We start from the raw sequence: 26,752 nt of genomic DNA on the forward strand, positions 1-26,752 counted from the left end.
ACAGTTTGTTAATTTAGGGCAGCATAAAACTAGTATATTCACTGACATAAACTATAAAATATAGACAAACTACTACCAATGTCTCAATCACTGGTTGGCATTACTACCTTTGTTCTTTGTGGGGGGGGGGAGTTTACAGTGATAAATCTACTTAAATCAGCTCAATGTCTTGATATCAAACACTTCTTAGTTTTTTCTAGAGATAATGAATAAACCTGGATGCATGTGTTTTATGAGGCTTTCCAGTAGACAGACAAGTGTATATTAATTGGAGAACAATCTTGTTTGTTTCAACTTACCAGGACACTGAAAATAATTATTGCTAGTCCCACTATTGACAGATAAGGAAACTGAGGCTCAGCACTATTCAGTGATTTGCCGAAAGAGCACCCTGCTCAGGGAGGCAGAGCCAGGTCTAAAACCTCAAGTCTGCAAGTGTGCCTGATGCCAAGTCTGCATCCTCATGGATGGGGACACCCCTGGAAGATGCTTAACACATGTCGCCAAGGAAAAGGGCAGGGAGTGATGTGTTTAAGATCATATCTACCATCAGATAACCAAAATGCCAAATAGATAACATCACTAGAACAATGGCTCTTCCAATTGCTTCAGTTAGGATGACTAATCCAAATTAGCAACCCAGGAAGTGTCAGAATCACAATAAAAATGTGAATTAGGCCACCTTTAAGGAACTGCTGCTAACCTGACAACTTCCTCAGTTTAGGGGTTGACCTGTCTGAAGTAGAAAGGGCAACATTATAAACCAATCAACCCAGGGATCTCTGAGAGCTGACAACAAGGCACAGGGAAGTGGGTAGTTGGAGTATGTGGGGGTGGGGGTGCAGTATTAGGGCAAGCACACAGTGGAACAGGGAATGTGGTACTCACAGCTGGCACTCTTCCCCCTTGACGCCTTTGGTGGTACAGAAGCACTTGCCCGTGTTGGTGTTGCACAGTGATGCATGCCCATTGCACTTGCACGCTGGACAGAAGAGAGGGGGGAGGTCACAACTGGCTGAAAAGATTATGACTACCAGAGATTTTTCCTAAAACAAATAATTTATCTGATTTGGGTGTGATTAAATAAGACCATTTAATGGGTAACATTCATGATTTTCCAGCCAATGACAATAACTAAAGGCAAGATTGAGGGAACCAAAGTCTAAGGACAGGAGCACAAAGAATGCTATTTCCCATGGCCACCTGAAGCAATCACTATTCTATTCTGATCTTTTCAAGAGACTCTCTTTTCACTATGATTCTTTCATCCATTCAATAGATATTTATGAGGCAATTCCAGAGTGCCAGACCCTGGGTGTGGGGACAGAGACACAGTCCCTGGCCCATGGAGACCCTCTGAAAGGAGGGTTGGTCTGACTATCCTCTGCCTCCACTTCTCCACCACAGCCACATTTGCAATCACACCAGGGCTCAGAACCAGGGCTCAGTGTTATAGAGACCTCAGAGCATACCACCCTTACCTTGCCTTCTTTTTCGCCTTTACAGAAAACAACTATTCCCATCCCCCTCCTCTGGCCATCTCAACATACCTTTTTTTTCATTCAACATATAATACAAGCTATAACAAATTTTATACTCCAGTAGAAATGAGTCTTTTTGCTCAAAATGTTTTTACTTTACCCCGTTTTTCCATGCATAAATTAAAGGCATTAGGCTGGAGAGAAGAGTTTTGGGGTTTTTTGGTTTTTTTAAAGAGACAGAGTGGGGCAGTACCTGTGGCTCAGTGAGTAGAGCGCCGACCCCATACACCAAGGGTGGCAAGTTCAAACCCGGCCCTGGCCAAACTGCAACAAAAAAATAGCTGGGCACTGTGGTGGGCTCCTATAGCCCCAGCTACTCAGGAGGCTGAGGCAAGAGAATCGCCTAAGCCCAAGAGCTGGAGATTGCTGTGAGCTGTGACACCATGGCACTCTACCGAGGGGAACAAAGTGAGATTCTGTCTCTAAAAAAAAAAAATTAATAAATAAATAAAAATTAAAAAAAATAAAGAGACAGAATTTCAGTCTGTCACCCAAGCTGAAATCCAGTGGCATGATCATAGCTCACTGCAGCCTTGAACTCTTAGGCTCAAGCAATGAGAGATGTAATTTTAAAATAAATCCTGTGGAGAAAAAAAAAATCACCAAAGACAATCTTTAAAACAGAATAGTGCAGACATTAACAGAATGGATGTGGGAGTCAGAAACACAAGTGTTCAACTCTTGGCTCTGTTGAGTCCGGGGTGTGTGCAGTGTATTAGTGAAAAGGCCTGATTCAGTTTGCCTGGGTTTGAATTCGGCGTCCTCCACTTGGCTCTTCTGTAACTCTGGGCACGCCACTTAACCTTTCTGAATCTCAGGTTCCTTGTGTATATACTGGGGATAATAAGAGGCCCTATTTTATAGGGTTACTGCAAGGCTTCAATAAAATAAGACGTATATGATACAAAAACACAGCACTCCATAGATTGTGGCTATTATTTAGCTAAGAACTATACAATTTAAAGAAGAAAAACGTTAAAGACTTGGTGTTACCTGCAGTATTTTTAAAGTCATGTTTTTGTTTTTTTTTTGTTTTTTTTTTCTCTTTTTTTTTTTTTTTTTTATTGTTGGGGATTCATTGAGGGTACAATAAGTCAGTTACACTGATTGCAATTGTTAGGTAAAGTCCCTCTTGCAATCATGTCTTGCCCCCATAAAGTGTGACACACACTAAGGCCCCACCCTCCTCCCTCCATCCCTCTTTCTGCTTCCCCCCCCCATAAACTTAATTGTCATTAATTGTAAAGTCATGTTTTTATTATGGGTTAGGACTTTGAAAAACAAAGCAAGCTCTAACTTCTGATCAATTACACTCAGGCCCTATAGACAAGACGGAGGAAATTTTTCTAGATGGCAGCTATAGATATGTGAATGGATATGGTTCTCAGCTTGGCCACATCTTGCTGTGAGACTTTGGGAAGGTTACTGAACCTTGGGGATAATAAAACACATCTTGAGTACCTGACAGCACAATGTCTTGTCCACTTCTATCACTGCATAGTGTTAGGTGCTCTGACTGCCGTCTAATGCAGCGGTTCTCAACCTGTGGGTCACGACCCACAGGAACTGTATTAAAGGCTCATGGCATTAAGAAGGTTGAGAACCATTGATCTAATGAATAAAATCTATTCACAAGGAGTGGGGAAAATACTTTTATTAAATACCTTTGAATTTGACCAAGAAATTTTATTTAGGTGTAGTGGAAAATGACATTGGAAAGGTAATAATTGCTATCTGCTGAGTGTTGAGTATGTGTCATACACTGCTCTGGATGCCTTAATCTCAACAACCACCCTATTACCCCCACTTTACAGATGAGGAAAGTGAACCCCAGATAGAGTAAGGGACACCGCTAGAACATGACCTCTCTCCTGACTGGTCTAAAATTAGATTCTGAAAAGCCATGTTTAGAAGTGCGGAAGTGTGGGGGGTGGGGCCTTGGTGTGTGTCACACTTTATGGGGGCAAGACATGATTGCAAGAGGGACTTTACCTAACAATTGCAATCAGTGTAACCTGGCTTATTGTACCCTCAATGAATCCCCAACAATAAAAAAAAAAAAGAAGTGCGGAAGTGGGATGTTATTCATTTCCCTTGCTCAGAACTTGAAAATCTTTCAACTAGGCAGCAGTTCCCAACCTTGGCACCAGGGACCAGTTTCATGGAAGATAATTTTTCCATGGTCTAGGAGGAGTGGGGGAGGGATGGTTTTGGAGTGATTCAAGGACATTACATTTATTGTATACTTTATTTCTATTATTATTACATTGTAATATACAATGAAATAATTATACAACTCACCATAAGGAAGAACAAGTGGGAGCCCTGAGCTTGTTTTCCTGCAACTAGACAGTCCCAGTGCTAGCATCACCACCTCAGATCAAGCATAGATTCTCATTAGCAGCTGCAACCTAAGATTCCTTGTATGCACAGTTAACAGTGGCACTGGTGCTCCTATGAGAATTTAATGCCACCGCTAATCTGATAGGATGCGGAGCTCAGGTAGTGACCTGAACCATGGGGAATGGCTATAAATACAGATAAGGCTTCTCTTGCTCATCCTCCCACTGTGGAGTCTGGTTAGGGACTGCAGAACTAGAGGACTATGTATTTTTTAGTTGGAAACTAGAACAAATCAACAATTAGTTCATTGGTGTCACTTGTCATTTATGGCTGGTTATGGTAACTCATACTTGTAATCCCAGCACTTTAGGAGGCCAAGGGAAGAGGATTGCCTAATCCCAGGAACTCAAAACCAGCCTGGGCAACACAGTGAGACCCTGTCTCTACAAAAACTTTTTAAAAAATTGGTGGGGTATGGTGATATGCACCTGTAGTCCCTTCCCTACTTGGGAAGCTGAATTGGTAGGATTGTTTGAACGACCAGGAATTTGAACGATCACACCACTGTACTCCAGACTGGCTAACAGAGTGAGACTCTGTTTCAAAAAAAAATTGAATTTATGTTCTAATAATAAAATGTTCTATTGCTTATAGTCTTCAGATGGATATGAATGGGGAAACATGGGACTATCTAAATCTTTTAAAATATGCTACAAGTATTGAGGAATCTAGCTTCTGGTTAAAAAACTGTGATTTTTTTTTTTTTCATGCAAGTATTGACACAGGCTTTCCCTGGCTGCCTCCAAGGAGGTGCCCTCCCCTCAGCAGACTTGGGGCACACAAAGTCCTACAGAATCTCCCAGAAAGTTGCAGTAAAGGATCCCACTCCTTTACTAGACATGCTCTTTCGTATATTTACATTCTTAGCCCTTGAGTCTTCATTCCAATGTTTCCCTACCTGAGGCCATGGGCAGAAGTCTTCAGGTGCCTCTGCTGAGGCCTCCCTATTGGGGAGGACTCTGAAGACACTTTCCCCACTCTGTCTCAGTACCCAGGACTTTCCTACTCCTAGCCCTTTCTCCTCCTCCCTGCAACCTCAGGGTCTACAACATTGCCAGAGCCTTTTGTTTGGGGCTCCCTCCACTGTGAGACAATCCCCAGGACTCTCAAGTCTGAGCTGATCCACTCAATACTTAACAGGTGCCCTATTCCATGAGGGGAAAAGGAACAAGAAGAGTCAGCTCTTTCTCTGGTTTTGGCCCCTTTCTTATACTACTGTAGAATATGATTAAAGTCTTAAATTATTTTCAGCTTTTTGCTTTAACCAGCTACTCCAGTACCTGGAAGCTCAGCTCCCTCTCTCAGCTGAACCCCTGACAAGTATAATTTAATAAAAGTGGCTTTTCTCCTCTTAGATATTCAAGTCAAATAGAAGTATTGTGTTCAACACTGATTTGCCATCAATAAACCTGATCAATTTGACTTACGCTGACATTTCCCTCCATTGGTGGGATCACCATAGAAGCCAGATATGCAGGTCTCACAGTGCTTGCCTGTGGTCAGGTTTTCACACTTCTCACAGATGCTCTGATTAATGCATTTGCTGTGGCCATTGCATTGGCAGGCTGGAAAAAAGAGAATTTCAAGGGGCCTGTCCCATGGTAGAACTGTGTGGAGTAAATGCAACAACTGTTTAACATCCTATTGCCTCCAAATATAAAATCATCAAAACTGGCCCAGTAAAAACTAGCTTGAGAAAAATATCAAAAAAGAGCTAGTTCAAGAAAATCAGAAATATATCACAGCAAGATGATAGCCCATAGCAATATTAAAAAATAATTTTGTTATTAATTATAAAAAATATATGCTCATTGATGGTTTATTTGAAAAATAAATGTTATCCTATGAAAAATGTAAGGATGGGGAAACCAGATATAATTCCATTACCAAGCAACCATGGTTAATATTTGGTATCTTTCCTTCCAGTTATTTTTCTATACAGTTTTACATAACTGTGCTCATGTTAATATTCAATTTTGAATTTTTAGCTTAGATCACAATTATTTTATCACATTATTTCATCTATTGCAAATAAAACTTTAAATGGAAGAATGATTTCTGTGAATTATAAGTTATTTAACCATATATTCTAATATTTAATTTGCTTTAAATTTTTCATTAGATAAGTAACCATCTTTATACATAAACATTTCCACAAGTAGGATTACTAAAATTCCTGATGGATACGGACTTTACAACTAAGAAGACATATAAAGATTGGGATTCTCAGGACTGCTCAGGATAGATGCATAGGCTGTATACTGCAGAACTCAGAGAGGGCTAGGGCGGGGGCATTCACAAAACACACAACCTGCATCACTATAAATAAAATCTCTGATTTTGTAGACCTGTCTTGATTGGTCAGTGTGATAGTTTTTCACCATCTTGGCAACTTTCCATAGCCTTGGACCTGCTCTGTTTATCCACCTGTTATCCACCCCATCCCTGTAGATATCTGAGTTGTAAAACTTAAAACGATTGCACAAGTCATGAGTGCACAAAAGTTACTTAAGATGTGTGGAATATTCATTTGCTCCTGTGAAGATAAGCAACTATATGGGGCAAAGGGTAAGTATAACACACATGAAAATGTAATTCCTAAAATCATTTACACAAAAAATCTGTATTCTAGCTCAAGATTAAAAGATTGAGAAAATGCTTCTCATTCACCTCCCTTCAAAATCCCACTAGAATTACAGAAGAAATGTAAAAACAAGGATAAATCAACAGAAGTATGAGATAAAAGGAAAAAGTGCTTTTAGAAGTATTGAGAGATACTTCAGAAGTAATCAGGAATTTCCAGAAATTAAAGCAGATGGGGCCAATATGACAAAAAAGGGGGAACTGAGACATCTGTACCCTAAATTAGGAGAAGTAAAGGACTGCCAACATGACCAGATGCCCTTTATCAATAAAAACAAATCCAGTAGAGGAGAATAGAGTAGAAATAATAAATGAGTTTATCAAGGTTGTGTGATATAAGATCAATATACAAACATCAACTGTACTTCTTCTACACTCTAGGATGACCAATCAGAAAATAAAATTAATCGCTTAAGCCCAGGAGTTGGAGGTTGCTGTGAGTTGTGTGAGGCCACGGCACTCTACCGAGGGCCATAAAGTGAGACTCTGTCTCTACAAAAAAAAAAATAAATAAAATAAAATTAAGTTTACAATTCCATTTATAATAGCATGAAGAAGAATAAAATACTTCGTATGATAAATTTTACAAAGTAAAAGCAGAACATGTACACTGAATACAAAGCATTACTGAAAGAAAGTAAAGATGGACATTCCAGGTTCAAGGACTGGAAAGTTTACTATTGTTAAGATGGTAATATACCCCAAGTTGGTCAAGAGATTTAACACAATTTCTATCAAATCAGCTGGATTTTGCTGTGGTTGTTGTTGCTGTAAAAACTGAAAAGCTCATTTTAAAATTTATATGGAAATGCAAAGAACCCAGGATAAAAAAATGAGAACAAAATTAAAGGACTTAAACTTCATGATTTTGAAACTTATTGCAAAGCTACAGTAATCAAAACAGTGTGATACTGGCAGTAAGGAAAAATATATACATCTATGGCACAGAACTGGGAGTCTGAAAATGAGACCTTAATTCACAGTCAACTGACTTTCAACAAAGGTGCCAAGGCAAATCAATGGCAAGAAAAACAATCTCTTCAACAGTGCAGGAACCATGTCCACAAGCAAAAACAGTGAAGGTCTACCTTATACATACATAAAAGTAATTCAAAAGGGAGCAAAGATCTAACATAAGAGATAAGTCTATATAGAGCTTCAGAGAAAACACAGGAGTAAATATTTGTGATCTTGAGTTAGTTAGACACTGATTTCTTAGATACAATACCAAAAATCACATGGGATGGAAACACTGATACAGTGGAGTTAACTGACATCTAAAACTTTTGATTTCAGGGTGGCGCCTATGGCTCAAAGGAATAGGGCATGGACCCCATATGCCGGAGGTGGTGGGTTCAAACCCAGCCCCAGCCAAAAAAGTAAAAATAAATAAATAAAATAAAATAAAACTCATCCCTCTTCTTTAAAAAAAAAAAAAAAAAACTTTTGATTTCAAAAGACACCATTAAGAAACCCACAGAATGGGAGAAAGTATTTGCAAAAGATATACCCAGTAAGGGACTTATATCCAGAATTCATAAAGGACTCTTATAGTTCAATAATGAAAAGACAATACAATTTAAAAATGGACAAATAATTGATATTTCTTCAAAGAAGATATACAAAAGGCTAACAAGATGCTTAACTTTACTAGTCTTTAGGAAATGCAAAGCAAAAGTACAATGACACTTTTCACCTGCTAGAACAGCTCTACTAAAAAAGATGGATAATACCAAGTGTTAGTAAGAACATGGAGAAATTTGAACCTTCATACATTGTTGGTGAGAATATACAATGGTGCAGCTCCTTTGGAAAATCTCAAGCGTCTTTTTTTGACATTTCATATAAAATGTTATCAGATACTATATAATCTTTTGCACGTGCCTTCTTTTACATAGCATATTTTTGGGGTCACCCATCTCATAGAATGTGAAAACTTCATTTCTTTTTATTGCTAACTAGTATTAAATCATATGGATAAATACCCATTTTATTTATCCATTCACCAGCTGACAGATATTTGGGTTGTCTTCATTTTTGCTTATTATGAATGATGCTGCCATGAGCATTTATGTACAAGTTTCCGAGTGAAATATATATCCAGTTCTCTTGTGTATGTACCTCAGAGTGGAAATGGAAAGCCATATTATAACTCCATATTTAACTTATTCAGGAATTGCCAAACTACTTTCCAAAGTAGCTACACCATTAAGTAATTCTACCAGCAAAATATGAGGGTTTCACTTTCTCTACATCTTTGTCAATACCTGTTACTAAATATTTTTTTTATTAGAACTATTTCAGGGGGGTTGAAGTGGTATCTCCCATGGGTTTTGTTTCGTTTTTTGAAACAGAGTCTCACTCTGTTGCCCGAGCTAGAGTACTGTGGCATCAGCTCATAGCAACTTCGAACTCCTGGGCTCAAGCGATACTCCTGCCTCAGTCTCCCAAGTAGCTGGGACTACAGCCTGCCATGACATCCAGCTAATTTTTCTATTTTTAGTAGAGACAGGATCTTGCTCTTGCTCAGGCTGGTCTCAAACTCCTGAGCTCAGGGGATTCTCCTGCCTTAGCCTTCCAGAGAGGTAGAATTATAACTGCTGTGAGCCACTTCTCCCAGCCTATCTTGAGGTTTTAACTTGCATTTCTTTAATGACAAATGATACTTAGCATCTTTTCATGCCTTATAAGCCATTTGTATTTCTTCTTCGAGTTATGATTATTTAAATCCTTTATCCATTTCTTAATTGGCTTGTCTTTTCACTGCTGAGTTTAAACAGTTATATATTCTGGATATTAGACTCTTTATCAGATACATGATTTGTAAATTATTTTCTCCCATTCTGTGAATTATCATTTCACCTGATATATTCTTGGTATTAATGGAAAAGCACAGATTTAAATACTTCATTAAGAAGTTAATCACCAGTAGATTAGAAACAGAATTATAGATCCCCCAAATCTTACAGGAAAAAAAAAAACACATAAAATGTAAGCCAGTTTAGCAGATAAAAAACAGGTCTCTCATGTTATTTTGGGTTTTCTTGTCCTAGCTCCTTTCTAAGAATGACTTCTTTACATCCCTTGCCTACTTTTTCTGTTGGGTTGACATTTAGCTATTTTTTTCTGGAGGGCAGGAGTTTATATATCTACATGATAATCATTAGTTACATACTTTGCAGATATTTTCTCCCAGTCTCTTGCCTTTCACCTTCGTGAAAGAAGTCCTCATAAAGAGCCCTGTTGTCAATGGCTCTGTCTGACAGGCTCTTGGAGAAGTCTTGCCCCCTAATCTCTTGGGAGTCTTTGCACCTGTCTAGCCTCTCCCAACCATTCCAGAAGCCCACAACCACATTCTCAAGTAGTCACTTCAAGTCTGAATCAAAGGCCAATTTCTCAAGAGTTGGTGTCTCAGGAACCCACTCCCACCCCCGGTAGGTCCAGGTTCAGGCTTTGGGCCAGCTCCTGGTCTGTTCCTCCCTGTCTCAATCATTAGGAGTGAGTTACACATAAACAATGTAGCTTTCAAGGTTTTATTCTTTGTAAATAGGTAGTGAATGTAAATTGGGATATATAAAACATCTTACCTGGACAATGAATGAAAGACCAGTTGTACCTGCTGTCCTCCAGACACATGCTGGAATTAAGAAGAGGCTGTGGATAGAAATTTCCTGTAGGGGCCTGTGAAGGCATCTTCACTGGTCCTTTATAAGAACCTTCTATGCATTTCCCTTTGCCAGTATTGCTGGGATCAGTACACCAGCCACAGCCTGGTTGCTCCAAGCAATGACTACAGGTACAGTAGCCTGAACAATTTTCAGCTATTAGGAAAAAAAGAAGTTGCATTCACTACCACAAGAAAATGTGAATTTGAATTTATTGTATATAAATTACATTTTTCTTTAATAGACTGTTCAACTTTTGTGGGTCAAAATTACTATTCTATTATGATCATTTAAGTGAGATAGTAAATTTAAAGAGCCCAATATTTGCCCAACACATAATAGGGACCCTTCCCCCCAATCCCAGAATGTTAGAGGCAGAAGAGGGCTTAAAGGTTGTCTACTAGAAGAATTTACTTACCAATCAGGAGATTACAATATGGAGACATGGACTGAATAATATGACAGTGAAGCTGGGCAAGTTATTTCTGTACTCTATGATCTATCTTACATTCATTTACTTGTGTTCATGGGCCCAATTCTGTATTAAGTTCTCACCAGTCTGGACTATCTCTGAACAGAATGGTAGCCTCTGGACAAACCTGAACAAAAGGTCAAGTCCAATCTTATTTCTAAAAGGTTCAGAGGCTCAAAACCCCTATGGCAGAGTTGTTGCCAAGACACAGGGCATATATGAATGCTTAGAGCTCACTTTTTCACTTACGGGGACAGCTGCTCATTGTATACCACTCCATACACTGGCCAAAAGGGAAGGAGGCCACATAGGCATTGGAGTCCACACACTGCTTCATGTTGCTACACCACATGCACTCAGAGCTGCCACTCGTGCACTCCCCACACGCCGTCCTCAAGGCACATGGCGTCCGGCACTGTTTGGCACTGTGGTTTGCTGGAAATTAAACACAAGAGAGAGACACTTAGAGCTTCCTTCACGTCGAACTTTTCAAATGTGAGTTGTGACCCATTCATGGGTCATGAAACCAATTCAGGGCCTATACTAAATGAAGGACAGAATAGAAAACATTAGAATCATCATGTATTATTTAGTCGAGTATATTTACACACTTGGGGCAAAAATGGATTTCCCTTTCAAAGGACATTAAGAACAAAGACGAGGGAACAAGTGAATCTTTCCATAGAGAAAGATTCTCTAAAAGTAGAGAGCTAAGCCCCTAAGAAGCTGGGAACTCAAGATGAACTGCAGGGGTTTTACAACCTACCTCAATAGCCACAGACTATTTCCCTCTGCTTCTAAAATTCTGGGTTATACTCTGCTTGAAATCAATACTCTATATGTTGTCATGAGTATCCTATACATATTTATAACCTACCTCAATGGCCACAGACCATTTCCCTCTGCTTCTAAAATTCTGGGTTATACTCTGCTTCATATCAGACTGTAAGTCTGCTTGAAATCAATACTCCATATGTTGTCATGAGTATTTTATACATAATTACACATAAAATATGATTTATAAACTTCTGTAAGGGAGATCTCCAGCCTTTTTGAATCCTGAATGCTTCACTGAATTATACCTCCCATGGTTTCTCTCTCAATAAATTTCCTGTAGCACCTACTTCACCTTTGCACTTACCAGGCCTTTCACAGACACTACCATTGAGTGCGTTGATACAGATTGCTGCCTTTAGTCCCCAAGTGCTGGGTTCTGACAAGAAGCCACAGAATCCAGCATCACTGGGTTCAGATGGCATCCACTGTATTAAACTATTTGTAAATGGGGACATATCTTCCCAGCACCAATAGGACACATTGATCTTCCGAAGACCAACCCATGGAGTTAAGGTGAGCTTGGACTATAGGCAAAACAGAAACAACTATGAATAAACCAACGTCTTGATCAAAGAAGGCTTTTAGATAAAGACACTAAAGCATACTCCACAGATGCAAGAAAACCTCCCTATGTTCTGACTCAACCATGGCAGATTAGAATACATCATCACTCCCACGTGACCATTTTACAAAGAATAGAAATACAGCTCAGAGAAAAAAACATATCAAAATTTTCACAGAGACTAATAGCAAAACCATAATCAAGTTCTGAAGGTTTTATATTCTATAACGAATGCTATGAAGTCTGGTCACTCCCAAATATGGTTTAAATGTCCATTCATACATGAGATCATCTTGGCAATATTTATAAAATGCTGGTCATATGCCTACCTACCCTCTGATCATTAACTAAGTCTGTTTGGAGTCCTTGGCCAATTCGGGTGATTGAAGTTTCCCACTTTCAGCCCCAGGGTACTGCTTGGTACTAAACTATTCTCCCCAGTTTTACTGCGGTACAACTTACAAAATTTTATTCAGCTGAATTTTATTCAGCTATACAATATGATGCTTTGATCTATGTATACACTGTGAAATGATTAACGCAAACAAGCGAATTAACATATCTATCACCTCATATAGCTACCAGTGTGTATGTTTTTTTTTGGGGGGGGGTAGTGGGGTGGGTTGTTGAGAACATTAAAAATCAACACTTAGCAAATTTCAGGAATGCAATACAGCATTTCTGACTATAGTCACCATGCTGTACATTAGATCTCCAGAACTTACTCATTCTGTATAACTGAAACTTTGTACCCTATGAACAACATCTCTCCATTCTCCACCCACCCCTTAAACCCATAGCAACTACCATTCTACTTACTGCTTCTATTAATTAAGACTTCTTTAGATTCCACATATAAATTAGATCATGTGGTATTTATCTTTCTGAACCAGGCTTATTTCACTTGGCATAATCATAATGTTTTAGGCTGGGTTCAGTAGCTCACACCTGTAATCCTAGCACTCTGGGAGGTTGAGGTGGGTGGATCACTTGAGCTCAGGAGTTCGAGACCAGCTGGAGCAAGAGTAAGACCCTGTCTCTAAAAAAAACAGCCAGGCATTACGGTGGGCACCTGTAGTCCCAGCTACTTGGGAGGCTGAGGCAAGAGAATCACTTGAGCTCAAGAGTTTAAGGTTGCTATGACTTATGACACCATGGCCGAGGGTGACAAAGTGAGACTCTGTCTTAAAAAAAAAAAAGTCTTCTAGGTTTACCATTTTTTCAAATGACAGGATTTCCTTCTTACTTTTTTTTTTTTTTTTTTGTACAGACAGAGTTTCACTTTATCGCCCTTGGTAGAGTGCCGTGGCATCACACAGCTCACAGCAACCTCCAACTCCTGGGCTTACGCGATTCTCCTGCCTCAGCCTCCTGAGTAGCTGGGACTACAGGAGCCTGCTACAACACCTGGCTATTTTTTTGTTGCAGTTTGGCTGGGGCCAGGTTTGAACCTGCCACCCTAGGTATATGGGGCCGGCGCCCTGCTCACTGAGCCACAGGCGCCGCCTTCCTTCTTACTTTTTAAGGCTGAGTAATACTCCATCATATATACATACAGATTGAGTATCCATAATTCAAAACTCCAAAATGTTCAATAAAATCAATAACTTTCTGAGTGCTGACATGATACTTAAAGAAAATGCTCATTAGAGTACTTTGGATTTTAGATTAGGGATAGTGAGTTTAAAAAAAGTTTTGTAAAATCAAAGTATAAAGTTTATCTCAGAAATGAAAGATATTCTTAACTTTGGCTGTTATAAAACAAAATGTACACTGTATTTCCATTTTTCAGAGCCAAAAATACACATGCCTATTAAACGACCAAAAAGAAATAAATACGTCCAAAAGTAATTTTTAGTTATAATAATGAGTGATATTTTTATATTTTTATTGTTAGTATTTTCTAAATTTCCTTTGAAATACATATTATTTTTTAAAGACAGAAGGATAATTAAAATTAATACTTTGAAAAAGCCCTTCAATAATTCCTGTTTGGTTAAAGAGGCCTTCACAGTAAATTTCAAAGCCTAACAGAATTGTAGCTAAGGCCTTTTAGGATTTGGCCTTGGTTCCTTCTCAAGGCCCAGCTATAGCAAATCCTTCCCATCTAGCCTGCAGCCAGCAATACAAACTTACCTGAAGCTCACTCAGTGAGCCCTTCTCTCAATTTTACATCTCACATATGGGAGCACTAATGCACAAGAACCTCTTTTCTCCTTTACCTTCCCAATTCACTCCTTTTTACGTTCAGGGTTACCTCTTCCCAGCTCTCTGCCAGCTATCTCAAGGCTAGGTTGGATGCTCATTCCTGTTTTTCCATACAGATCTGGGCTCCACAGACTGGGCTACATCTAGAGGTATAGCTATGGGAGCATATTACCCTTTGGTTGTCTCTCATCTATCAGTCTTATCACAAGATTGTGAATGTCTATCCCATAAAGGTGGTTGCAGGAGATTAGACTGTCCCGAAATCTTTATAGCTAAAAACCTGAGGAGGACAGAAAAAGGGCCAGAGGTCTATCTGGGGCCAGTTGGGATGGTTGAAACCTTCTAATCAGGTGTTTTTTCAGAGATGTAGATTCAAGTTACTGGTAGAGATAACAGGGTAATGGGCAAAGCTGTGAGCCATCCATCCATTTCCTGAGGGACTGAATGACTATGGTAAGGTCAGCTGACACCCAAAGACACAGAGCCAGGAGAGGCCCATATTTGTGGGTGAGGCAAAGAAGAAAAACAATACAGTCTCCAATGAAGATTATGAAATTTGGAAAAGCTATCAAAATATAGTAAAATACCAAGTGTAGCCACAACATCCCCTCAGGTAAGCACACTAAGATAGTGTTATCAATGTTGAGGGTCCACACCATATCAAAGTTGCCCTGGAAGAAAAAGACTAACAGGAGAAAAGCAAAATACAGGACACCTTTGAATAGTCTCAAAAGGGCCCTAAGGTGGTATACAGAGGCCACACATATTAGGACCCAGGCCATCCTTCCCATACCTTCACTTGAAAAAGGCTGTGCCCACTTCTCTCTGCTTTACAAAAACCTTTCCACCAAACTGTACTGCACCACAGCCAAGGCTGCCAGAAGAGCTCTATTCTAAGAGCATCTATCTAACTAAAGGTAGGATCACAGTTTGGACTCTGGACTAAAAACGACATTATAGAATACAAGCCACCTGATGGCACTAGGTGGACAGAAAGGGAACCTGAGCCTTTATGAGCTCAGAAACTCTTGTCAAGGAGGTGGTCTCTTCTTTTGGGCAGGCCGGGTCTTAGGAAGATCTGAATGCACGTACACTTCTTAGTTGTGACCCTGTAGTACTATGCACTGTAATTATACCTTAATCCAAGGAACTCAGGTAGCTTAATACAACCTGGCTAATTAGCAGTGACCTCTCCCTTCCCCCCAGCAGACTCTAGAGATAAAACACATATGAAATCATCTGCCGATGTCAGAGTATGTGCATATTAATAAATTACTATCCCATATGTAATTATTTGAAGACCTTATAATTTAATAGATGTGACTAATAAAAATACACAAAGTATTAACAATTTCAAGGTAAGAAAAAAGGCATTAAAGGAAGAAATTCTGAGAATACAGCTCCACAATCTATTTAGACTATATAGTCTAGCACTTTTCCTTTTGCTAAGCACATCACCTATATCCACAGCATTCTTTATGCAAGCTGCACTCATGCCCTCAGTAGAAAGGTAGCTACTAGAAAAGTTCTGACAATTTTAACTCACCATGCTCTGTGATGATTGCATTATTCGCAGCTGCTTAAGGACAAATTCTACCTTTTTCTGGGTTGTAAGAGAAGCCAAAAAGGCATTGTGGTTCCTACAGGACAATTTAGCATTGTCATAGCTCTCCTTGGCAGTAGTAATTTTCAAACACGAGTTTCCAACCAAATGCCAGCCAATGCCACAGATATTTTCTATTGTAAAGGGGAAAAGAAAAAAAAAATTAGAAATCATACAAAACAACTAAATTACTAGCTCGGAATTACTGAACACCTAAGTGATCTTTGTGATTTGAATTCCCAGGAACTTCATTAGGATCCTGGTAAGGGTATCAGACACATTGCTAAGGACAAAACACAGAACACAGCCGTATCTCCAGGATCACAACAGCATATTCTGAAGTCTTCTCTCCTATGTCTTAGAAGAAAACACCAGTTTGATGTCAATGTTAGACTGGTATACTGCCTTTTAAAGAACAATGAGAAAGAAGACTAAAATCTGAAGTGAAGGGCAGACAAATGAATATGCATATTGGAAAGGTGGGGTAAAAAATTTGCTAGAATAGAAATGAGTTGGAAAATGAACAAATCTACAATCTCCAAAAGCTGCATCAGGGGGAAAGTATAATCAAGTGCACAAAGCATCCCAAAAATGAGGTGGGAAGATTGCTCTTGGGAAAACATCAAAGTGATGTGACTGCGGCACACAGGCAGACTTGTAACCTGCTACTGGTGATCATCCTGGGCCCACACAAGGAGAAGCTTCCACGTGTTTCCTGGAAGACATGAATAAGCAAAGCAACTTCACCAGACCCAAAGTTCCCTGAGACTCCATCAACACTGACAGTCATTAACAGTAATAGTTACTGAGATAAATGAAAGGCACCATGGGAAAGAGATCATTTAAGAGCAAATAAAGATTTGTTCCCCAAAGTAAGGCATCTGCAGCTAGTTAAAACGCAGACTCCAGGACCCCACCCCACACCTGTACTTTATAGCAAAAGCCCAGGTATTTTACTATACATTAAAGTTTGAGATACAATTAAAAAACAAAAAGCTCATCCTGCAAGCTGAATGAAGTGCTTCCAAAGGACATTCAAAAGGGGCCTGGTCTAGCCCAACTTTCTTGTACACATCTCAGATGTTGCAGAGAGTCACAGAAGTTTCCACTCTTGGACATCCTGGTTGAGCAAATATGCGAGCAAATATATCACAGGTGTTCAGGCATGGCTGGCTGGCCCCAGGCTCATAAGGGTATTTACACCTTCTCGGTGAAAAGCTCACCTACACCTTTACCCAACAGACATAAACAACGTAATGTAATCATTTGTACCCTCATATTAATCTGAAATAAACATTTAAGAAATTTAAAAAAACATATTGGCATGAAAAGTGAATGGATAAAAAGTAGCATTTCCCCTCTGCTAGGTTCAACCTAGGCTACCCAATATTGAGAAATGGGGAAGAAGTTTTAGAGCCATACACACCAAGATGTCCCTGCAAGGCCTACCGGGCAGAGCAATGCACTCTTGATTCCGGGGCTCCCACTGGCAGTTCTGATCCAGGGCACAGCTCCTGCAGCTGGTCTTCTTATTACAATAGTACATGGGGTTATCCTTGGGGCAACTGTCATACTTGGAGATGGAAATCTAGAATACAGTAGACAATGCAGATGAAGCAGCACTGCAGAGGAAACTCTGCAATAATGATTCTGCTCAAGGACATGCTTTAACTGGCAAGGAAGTAGCCCACTCTTAAACATCATGCTTCAATGTGCTTATCTATTTACTTTACAAATGCCCCTCTACTTTACAAATTGCATTAGGGTCGGGGCGTCTACCCTTTTTTCTTCCTCCGCCACACACTGGAAGAATAAGAGCTGTCTTGGGCCACGCATTAAATACACAAACACTAATGAAAAATGATTAGCAAAAAAAAAAGGTCTGTGAGTATTTTTTGTTGTATCTGACACCACAGATAAACAAAAAAGTCCTCATAGAATCAGCATGCAGCCTAGGGGCTGCAGGTTGGATACCTCTGCATTAGGCTGACAAAAATGTCTTATAAGTTGTCAAAAACTATAAAAGCCGGGCCATCTAATTTTTTTAGTCTTTTTATTATAACCAAAATTTAAAAATTAAATATGGTGAACAGTGAAGTTACGTAAAACCAAGATATAACAGAAGACTAGGAGATTTTGCAAAAGCCTATCATTTCTACAGTTCAGTAAGAGTGGCCACACGCATGATTTACTCTTGGTCTCAAGCCCTACCTTGTTACCTACCCTTGCACGGGTAGAGTGAAATTGCCATTACAAACCTCAAACCAAGGATCTAGTACTTAGTCACAGCTAGGTTAGACTATAACCTAAACCTGCATTCAATTAGGATTTTTCTATCCTCAGAATCCTTGAGAAATGGCCCCTGACCTGGCCTTCAGTGCAGCTGTGGTTCATAGGGACACAATGATCGTTGCACCAGTGGCAGTCGTTGGTGTTGGCTGTGCAGCTGTAACAATCTGTGTGCTGGTCACATCTGTCATGGTCAAGAGCTATAAAGAGAAGAAAAACTCATCAATTGTGACAGCTTTGGTTGGGCACAATCTGAAACTGGGGTTGAAAAAAAGTAACAATAGTTGCAAAGTAAAATAAAGAGTGAAATTGGCAAGAAAATATACTGACATGTGCAGGTTAAAATAAGATTTAGAAACAAACAATCTAAAGAAATAGTGTTTTATACCCCCCCACCCCCAAGCACACTGAACACGGAAAACAAAAAGTGGTTAAACAACTGTAAGATATGATATTTTGGGGGCAAGACACGATTGTAAGAAAGGCTTTACCTAACAAATGCAATCAGTGTAACCTGGTTTCTTGTACCCTCAACAAATCCCCAGCAATTTAAAAAAAAAAAAAAATACGATAGAAGGTCTGGTTCTTTGAATACTTTTCTTCATAAGAAAAAAATCTACTAGTAATAGAATGAATGCCTGAAGTTGCCCAAGAGCCAAAGTAATGTAGGAGGCCAAGCCATTCCTCCTAGTTAAAAATACAAGGCTAAGCTGGGCACAGGAAGTAGATAGCACCCTAGAATCCCACATGAAACATTAGGCTGAGCTGCATTTTGTTTATTCATATGTAAACTCAAGTGCAAGTTTGAGAACTACTGGGCACTACAGACCTGCTGCATCTCCTGTTGGCCCTAGAAAAGAGAGGCTGCTCAACCACGTTGTCACATCTATTGAACCATCTCGTGGACAAGTCACTTGGTGGAACACAGGACAAGGCAGGGCCCACTCTCACCAAGACCCCAGCAGGCTACTCCTTAGGCTGCTCTTCCTGCCATGGTCATCATCCCAAGGATTCAGCCCACCCAGAAAGCAGAGTGAAATAGGTACTCAACACCTCAGAATAGACAACAGCAAATGGGCTCAGATTCAACCACCTATGGCAATTTACTACCATTTCCTGGCATATTTAATTTGCACTTTATAATTTGGATAAAAAAATAACTATTTTACTCATTTTATCCCTTTCAGATGGCAGTGATAATCTCTGTTTACCAGCCCACCATTGAACTAGGAAGGTTCCTTGAGTGTTACTTATTGAGATTTGTGTTCCTGAATAGCTTAATTTGGGGTATCCCAGGAGACTGAAAACTGATTCTATCTATCATAACTCTCATGTTAACCACCAACACCAAACCTTCTTGTTAAGAAAACTCAGTCAACATCGTTTAAATTGATGTGAACAAATACTGTGTAAGGACATTGTTCTCACTTTCTAAGAACTTCTCACACATTACTTCACTGTATCATAGTGTGCTCTTTGTCAGAGCCAAAGGACAAGAAGCTAAGCAGGCAGGACCATCCTCAGCCATTGTCAGCCCTACTATCACTTTGTATCCAACCAGAGGAGCTGGAGAAGAATACTTTACAAAGACAGCCACTCTCCCTCATCCATCAGAACAATTCACTCCAACACAGCTTTTCTGGGTTGGCCCTCCTCTTTTATCTTTGACATCAGACCTTCGTAATCCAATATGGTAGCCACTAGCCACATGGTTTTTAGTTAAAATTAAATAAAATTAAAAATTCAGTTCCTCAGTCACACTAGCCACATTTAGTGTTTGATAGCCTCTTGTGGCTAGCGGTTACCACATTGGGGCAGTCCAGAGAGAGAACATTTCCATCATCAAAAAAACATTCTGGGCAGCACCTATGGCTCAAAGGAGTAGGGCACCAGCCCCATATACCAGAGGTAGTGGATTCAAACCCGGCCCAGGCCAAAAACTGCAAAAAAAAAAATCTGCACTGCATCAGAGTAACTGCATCTGGGTTCTGACGTTGGTATGCAAAGCCTATGCAATGATAGGAAGGTTAAATCCCCATTATTCAAAGACAGCTTCTAGAAGCCACACGGCATGTTCCCATCCAAGATGTTTTCAAACCAATTTCAAATACTTAAAAATGCTTTGCTCAAGTTATTACTGAATAATTTTGGATAATAAGGGGAACAGAAAAAGTGTACATATGCTAAGTTCCTCCACAATTCAGATAAAATGTAATCTCAAATTCATTAAATTCTAAATAGAGGAAAAAAACATACTTCTTTTGGAAAAACATTCTGATCTTAACTTTTCTTCATGTTCTTTACTTGTCAACTCCCAGGAGATACACTGAGACAGCTCTGTGTCCCACACACACCGGACACCAGGTCCTGCTGCTAAACAATCAACTTCACTCCGGTGTGCATCACACTGTTCTGAGGTGAATACCAGGATGTCACTGAGGAGGAGACTGTTGAAGCCACCAAAGACATACATGGTGCTGAGGAGGAAAAAGACAGAGAAGGAATTTACTGAAGACTTAGGTAACAACTGCATGATATACTTTTTACAGACAAATCTTACATGTTACAAGTCCTCTAAGTTTTCAAAGTTTCAAAAACCATTTTTACTCTCTTCCCTGCCAAACACCACCCTTTCATCCTGGCCTGTGAGGACCTAGAATAGTTTGTATAAGGTACCCACTCTTCACAGACTCTATATTAGAAAGTGTTCCTTCAGAAACTGTTGTTCCGAGTAGAAAGCCTGGTGACTTTTAACCCTGAGTCTCTACAATACTTTGGTGTCAGGGTATGCCAGCACCTTTTGAAGTTAAACCATAATCTACATGTTTTTAACACTTTTTAAATATTAAAAATAAAAATATACAATTTCAGAAGCACAGCCAAAAGCCTCTGTAATTAGTCATATTAGTGCATGAAAAAAACAGACCAACCAGAAAGAGATAAAAGGCAAATGGAAATTTAGTACACAGTAAAAGGAGTAGCTTAGTGGGGAAAAGACAAACCTTCAGTAAATGACAGCAAGATAAATAAACTCATGGAAAAGATGAAACTGAATCTATTTCTCATTAGGTATCAGGATATATTCCAAATGGATCAGAGAACGACCTAAAACAAAGAAACCACACAAGTACTAGAAGAATGGGTGAATTCTCTATAACTTAAGAATGGAGAAAACATCTCTATGACTTAAAATATAGGACATAGGGAAAAAAAGATTGAAAATTTTGATTACATAGCAAATAATGCTATTAGTTTAGGCATAGTGGCTCACTCTTATAATCCTAGTGATCTGGAAGGCTCAGGCAGGTAGATTCCTGGAGCTTACTTAGGAGTTCGAGATCAGCCTAAGCAATAGTGACCCTGTCTCTACCAAAAACAGAATAAACTAGCCACCCATTGTGGGAGGTGCCTGCAGTCCCAGCTACTAGGATGCTGAGGCAAGAGGATTGCTTGAGACCAGGAGTTTGAGATTGTTGTAAGCTGTGATGACACGACAGCACTCTCTACCCAGGGTGAGAGAGTGAGACTCTGTCTCAAAACAAAACAAAACAAAATGCTATAAGCAAAGTAAAAAAGACAAATGATAAGCTAGGAAGAAATTATTTGCAATTACATTACAGGAAAAGGAACAGCCATAATATAGAGAATGATTCAGCCAGTTTGCAGGGGCAAAATACAAATGTCGATCAGCATATGAAAAGATGCTCAATTTTAGTTGCCACAACAGTGGAGGCCCATTCATTGTCTATGGCAAACATATGTTGCTTTGGAAACCCTCTTACTCTGCAAACTTATCTTTTTCTTCCTCAATAAACTTCGCTTCACACTTGCATTAAAAAAAAGAAGAGGGAGGAGTGGTGGCTCACACCTATAATCCCAGCACTTGGGAGGCGGAGGTGGGTGGATTGCCTCACAGGTTCAAGACAAGCTCACAGGTTCGAGACCAGCATGAGCCAGAGCAAGACCTTGTCTCTAAAAAATAGCTGGGCATTGTGGCGGGTGCCTGTAGTCCCAGCTACTTGGGAAGCTGAGGCACTTGAACCCAAAAGTTTGAGGTTGCTGTGAGCTAAGATGCCACAGCACTCTACCAAGGGTGACCAAGTGAGACTCTGTCTCAAAAAAAAAGAGGAGGAGGAGGGGGAAGTGGAAGAAGAAGAACAGGAAGGGAGGGAAGGAAGGAAGGAAGGAGCTTCCATGGATGTGTTTAAATGCCTGCCTTCCTTGTTAGGCATTTTCACCACCTTTAAACAGGGTTAATAGGGATGCCTGTATTGAGTGGGAATTTAGAACAGATCATCTCAAGGATTTCTTCAAACCCCAAGATCCTATGATCTACCAGGAAGTTCAAAACTAATCCACAATAAAACATTAAGTAACTCATTCTCACTATGCCTCAATCTCCCCCAAATTAACAGAGCACTATCTAAAGCATAAAGATTTTCTGGTTTTGTAAATATTTGTAGCTCTTCAAATACTTGTTACTATATCTGAAAACCACTCGTTTCAATAACTAGAACACGAACACCAGGTTTCATTTTTAACCTCTCACTGCTGGTTTACTTAACATCATGTTAAACAGGCTGGATTCAACTAGTTATTTTGCTGCTTAAATCAAATAAGCTCCCTCCTGTTCCCAGTACAGTTGTTGTTCTTGGCAATTCTGAATGCACCTGGTCACCAGGGGCTCTGCAAGGGTGGGGAGAGCCTTGGAGACATCTGGAGCTGGCCAGGGAGAGGCATAGCTACAGTGCCGTGGCCCTGCCTCACAGCCATCTCTGCTCCTTCCTGCCTCCCTAGCAGATACAGCAGAAGGCACATGACCCAATGCTGCTGATCCACTCAAACACAAAGAAATCATGTGAACCAGGTTCTCTTTCAGTAAATTATTTCATAAAATTAACCTGAAACCATGGCCTTTTGGTACGTGGCCTCCTTCCTTGTCCCATCTTCTTCAATTGTCTCAAACTCACAGATACTCACATTCCAGGCTTCAAAGACACATTGAAATTAAATATAAATAAAACGTTATTGTAACTCAGGCAAGCCAGTCCTAATTTTGACTTATGGTCAAACAACATTTTCCAGTAAACCATCAACTTCTCTGAGTTTGGATAAAACCTAAGGATGTTTTAAAAGAGGATTCATTTGTTTGCTCATTATCACTGTACTAATAACTGCCATTTTGCAACTGCTTAGTATGACCAAAACCCACGCTAGAAAAACACCAAGAACATGAGGATGAAGACAGCTGAGACCAGGCACCCAGGCAAGGTGACAACCAAATGGTCTCACTGCATTTCAGATGTAGTCTTCAAGAGGCACTTGCTATAAGGCTTCTAGGGCCTTCCTTACTGAAGAAGTATCAGATTTTGATTTAAGATAACACTTTAAATTAGCAAGATAGTAAAAAATTCCTTCCATTTTAGCCTATAACAATCAAATGTCCTCATAGTAAAACCATATATATTGCTAAAAAGCTAAATAAATAATTGTATTATAAGGGATAACTTTTCCCAATATCCATTTTCTAAATTCTGTCAACTCTTCCTTCACATTTCCAAAAGACATCATTTTCTTATATGCTAATCCAAGTTAAATTATCTTCATTTGTCTTTCATCATCACAAAATAATTTTCAAAGCCAAGGGAATCCTTACACAATGCAGGCATTATGGCACTTAATAGCTTTAGGGCTTATATAGCTTAGATTTTAAAAAGGGAAGCAGACAACAGTAAATTGAAGAAACAAACAGAAAAATAACATGAGTAGGCTGTTTAACTTCTGTCACCAAACTGAAGTGTAGAGGCACAACCATAGCTCACTGCAGTCTCAAATTCCTGAACTCAAGTGATCTTTCCCCTTCAGCCTCCTGAGTAGCTGGGAAGCTACATAACTTCTTAAAAATATTTAAAGCACAGTACAAGAAACAGGGAGAATAGCCACTCTGAATCTCTCTTATTTGACTGAGACTTTTCCAGAGCAGGTTTATGAAGATCTCTGGTCATTTGGGCCAGGCATTTTTGAGTGATAAAATAAAATGCACTACAGACTTCAAATTATCCAAAGACTATATACTTGATCTATAGTAAGGGTCATAACCTCCCCATCTCTTTTCTCCTACCCTATGCCCCCATCTGAAGTGCCCTCTTTTACTAGTGCCCTCTTTACTTTTTTTCCAAATCTCTCCTTACCATTCAGAATACAACTACTAGAAACTCAATGACCTACGTACTGAAAATGATAGAGGACACAAAACAGTAACACGCATGTAACTTCTGTTGTTCCATGTACTCAGACAATACCAAACTCAGCATGCTCCCACATGCTAACAAAACTAGATCAATAAACATGGCATCTGAAGTAATTCATATCCACATAAAATATTTTAAACATAAATCATAAAATCCATACCTACATAATACTGTGAAAAATTAGTGGGATGAGGGAATGCTGCAAATAATACCTAAATCCAAGTCCATTTCTTCATACTTTGCTTCATTTTAACTTTAACACACAAGAAAAAGAAGCAAGCACTTATCCAGTTACCTGTTGTGTAAGACTGCTGAATGGCCAAATCTGTTGACATCATAGTGGAGATCAGGTCTTGGAAGCACTGACCAGCGATCACAAGCTAGGAGAAAGAAAAACACATTTCAGAAGGGCCTACCATTCATAATTAACAGGGCCTGACATGTCTTCGGGAAGAAGACTGCAATAAGCACAACCTCATAAAACGTGCCTCTCGATTTTCTTAGACTATTATTTCTGGGGTAAAATGCTGCAACTGCAGCAGAACACTCAGCAATTCTAATCAGTGAGTCCATCCAACACCCATCACATCCTGGTCACTCATTCTATTGCCTATCAATTTACCCCAATAGAATGTTTTTTAATGCAAGAAAATTTTATACTGTACAAAGCTTATGTGGGCAACACCTGTGAGTTCCATAATTATCTTCCACTGTTCTCTATATTGATTTGGCCAAATTTAGTAGCTAGAAAATACAGATGGAAAATTAAATTTTTTTAAATATAAACTTTATCTAATTTTTAAAAAATCCTTTCCTAGATCCCCTAGATCTACTAATTTCCCTTTGCCATGACCCATACTAGCAACTTCTCTACTGGACCTATGAACAGCAACTGGTGCTGTTGAACCACACCATCCTCACACTCCTTGTGTCACTCTCTGAGATACTCACTGAGCCAAGGTAACTCCACTGGATCTAGACATTTGTTCAGCCTTGACAACAACAGCTGTCACTTCCTGACCCAGATTAGATTCTCTGGTCATCCTCACATAGAGAGGCCATCAACTCCCCTAGCTTCCTGCCCACCCGCCTTGCTGTCTGCCCTGAAACCACTGTGTGGCAAGGATCCCTTCCTCTTATCCCATTCTTCAAAAGTCTCCTGATTTGACAGATACAATACCCACTCCTTTGGCCTCCAAATCTTCTGCTGGATCTCACCACCGCTTTTAAATAAGCCCAAGATGAGCCCATCTTTTAAAAAAAAAGAAAAAAAGAAAAGAACCAGTTCTCCTAGATCTTCTTCCCTCTGAGGCATTCCACTTACCCCTTTTCTTTCCTTCACAGAGGAGGTTTTGAACACAACAGTCAACAGTCACTGTGATATGTCTCAGCTTACATAATTTCTCAGCCTCTTGGAATCTGGACTATATTCCTCTATGACTAGAAGGTGATAACATTTTCTTTGTTGCTAAATCTGAAGGACTCTCCAGTGCTTATTCAGTCACTCTGCAACCAATGTTAACTGCTCCCTCAGAGGTTACCCATCTTGACCTTCTTCCTACTTCCTTGACGTGCTATCACACACTGCATTCCCTTTCAGATTCTCCATCTGGCCTCGGGTTGTGTGCTCATCCCTATGACATGTGTACCCTACAGAAGTTCACCCCTCTTAGAGCATCATGCTGGCTCTCTGCATTCTCTCACAGACATCTCCAATTGGACATGGCCCCAACTTACTTCATGCTCTTCCTCCCAGATCCTATCCCTCCACTTCTATTCTCAGCCTTGGCAAAAGGCACTGTGGCCCACATCAGATACCTGGAAGTAAGGACACTTTAACCTCTCTTCCCAGACAATCTCTACGTTCCTGGTAGTCATCAAACCTATCTCTTTATTCTCACAGCTACTTTCACAGTCTTGGGTTAAACCCTCCTCTAGCCTTCTGCAGCAGTCCCTGAACTACCTACCATCTTGTCCCTTCCCAAAGACTTGCCATAATGCCACTAAAGAGATTTTCACACAAATATGATTCCATCAACTGTTCTGAAAGATTCTTCAGAAAGCCCTAATTCCTCAGCATGACATACCAGGCTTCTCAAAATCTGTATAGTCTGACAGCTACTTACTTCTCTAGTTCATCTGAGGCCACTCCTCCTTGGTGTGCTGCTATTATGCATCCAAAATTAAGTACTCAAAAGCCCTAAGTATGTGCCACGCACTTTCCACCCTGTGTCTCTGTACATGGGCTTCCCCTGCCTAGAACATTCAGCCTAATGTC

General features: G+C 39.8%; 1 protein-coding gene across 3 annotated transcripts in view; it reads right to left on the minus strand.

Annotated features, from left to right (window-relative positions):
• Positions 1-26,752, minus strand: part of ATRN (attractin) — a 184,325-nt gene that overhangs the window by 62,195 nt on the left and 95,378 nt on the right. For all 3 annotated transcript variants that reach the window (XM_053573893.1, XM_053573894.1, XM_053573895.1), the window contains exons 11-20: positions 24,770-24,854; positions 20,480-20,700; positions 18,302-18,423; positions 17,384-17,522; positions 15,878-16,068; positions 11,866-12,085; positions 10,974-11,159; positions 10,175-10,408; positions 5,372-5,509; positions 889-982 (exon numbers count right to left, since the gene is read on the minus strand). In XM_053573893.1, coding sequence (XP_053429868.1) covers positions 889-982; positions 5,372-5,509; positions 10,175-10,408; positions 10,974-11,159; positions 11,866-12,085; positions 15,878-16,068; positions 17,384-17,522; positions 18,302-18,423; positions 20,480-20,700; positions 24,770-24,854 — 1,630 coding nt within the window. The remainder of the gene's footprint in view (positions 1-888; positions 983-5,371; positions 5,510-10,174; positions 10,409-10,973; positions 11,160-11,865; positions 12,086-15,877; positions 16,069-17,383; positions 17,523-18,301; positions 18,424-20,479; positions 20,701-24,769; positions 24,855-26,752) is intronic.

The sequence above is a fragment of the Nycticebus coucang genome, chromosome 21, assembly GCF_027406575.1.
Source record: "Nycticebus coucang isolate mNycCou1 chromosome 21, mNycCou1.pri, whole genome shotgun sequence".
Lineage (NCBI taxonomy): Eukaryota > Metazoa > Chordata > Mammalia > Primates > Lorisidae > Nycticebus > Nycticebus coucang.